The 1,094-nt window shown below is 57.6% G+C and overlaps 1 protein-coding gene across 1 annotated transcript in view; it reads left to right on the forward strand.

Annotated features, from left to right (window-relative positions):
* The window catches only part of EMH_0031440 (uncharacterized protein), a gene marked incomplete at both ends in the record, with an annotated part of 4,649 nt that overhangs the window by 3,418 nt on the left and 137 nt on the right, over positions 1-1,094 (forward strand). Inside the window, 2 exons of the mRNA XM_013494519.1 lie at positions 1-476; positions 702-1,092. Of these exons, the coding sequence (XP_013349973.1) occupies positions 1-476; positions 702-1,092 (867 nt within the window). The remainder of the gene's footprint in view (positions 477-701; positions 1,093-1,094) is intronic.

Below are 1,094 nucleotides of genomic sequence, written 5' to 3' on the forward strand. Positions count from 1 at the left end.
TGGAGTTTCTCTGTGTCTATGGGATACACTGGGCCACAGCCGGCTGCACCTCAGCCACATATTGTGGGGCCGCGCCTCAGCCCAGCTGCAGGACGTGGGGGGCCGCCTGCTGTCGCTGCTGCAGCTGCGCAGCATATACACAGAGCTACAAGCAGCAAACCCTCCTCCTGCTGCTGCTGCTGCTGCTGCTGCTCCTGCTGCTGCTGCTGCTGGTGGTGGAAGGGGGGTGAGTGGGGTTGTCCCGGGTCCTGCTGCACTGCATATGCTGCCGCCAAAGAACCAGAGAACAGCAGCAGCAGCAGCAGCAGCAGATACAGCAGCAGCAGATACAGCAGCAGCAGCAGCAGCAGCAGCAGCAGCAGCAGCAGGAGAAAGTGCGTGGATGTCTCCGTACATTGGTGACTATGCTGTCTTTGCTTCTCCTTCGCTGCATCATGCGCAGCAGTTTATTCTCTCTAACCCAAAAGCTAGAGCAGGTATTGCTGCTGCTGCTGCTGCTGCTGCTGTTGCTGCTGCTGTTGTTGTTGCTGCTGCGTTGCACCCCAGCGTCTGCTGTTGCTGCTGGTTCTGCTGCTGTCGCTGCTCTTCCTGCTGCTGCTGCTACCGCTACTCATATTTCTTCTGGTACTACTACTACTACTACTACTACTACTACTGCTGCTGCTGCTGCTGCTGCTGCTGCTGCTGCTGCTGGTGTTTAGGTATGTATATAGAGCAGCATCTGTGGGAGTGTGCGGATATGACGGGTGAGCATTTGCTGCTGGGCAAAGAAGAAACGAGAAACAGCCAGCAGCAGCAGCAGCGCCTCTTCTTCTTTCTAGGTAGACTCAAACAAACTCCTGCTGCTGCTGCTGCTGCTGCTCCCGCTGCTGCTGCTGCTGCTGCTGCTGCTGCTGCTGCTGCTGGGGGTGGTGATGCTGCTGCTGGTGGCGGCGCTAGTACAATTGGCGGCAAATCCAAATCAAGCGATCCTGCAGCAGCAGCAGCAGCAACAGCAGCAGCAGCAGCAGCAGCAGCAGACCCAGCAGCAGCAACTCAGGATAATCCTCCTGCTGAGGAAACGCAGCAGCAGCAAGATGCCACCAGCAGCAGCA

The sequence above is a fragment of the Eimeria mitis genome, genomic scaffold, assembly GCF_000499745.2.
Source record: "Eimeria mitis Houghton genomic scaffold, Emh_scaff1186, whole genome shotgun sequence".
Taxonomy (NCBI): Eukaryota; Apicomplexa; class Conoidasida; order Eucoccidiorida; family Eimeriidae; genus Eimeria; species Eimeria mitis.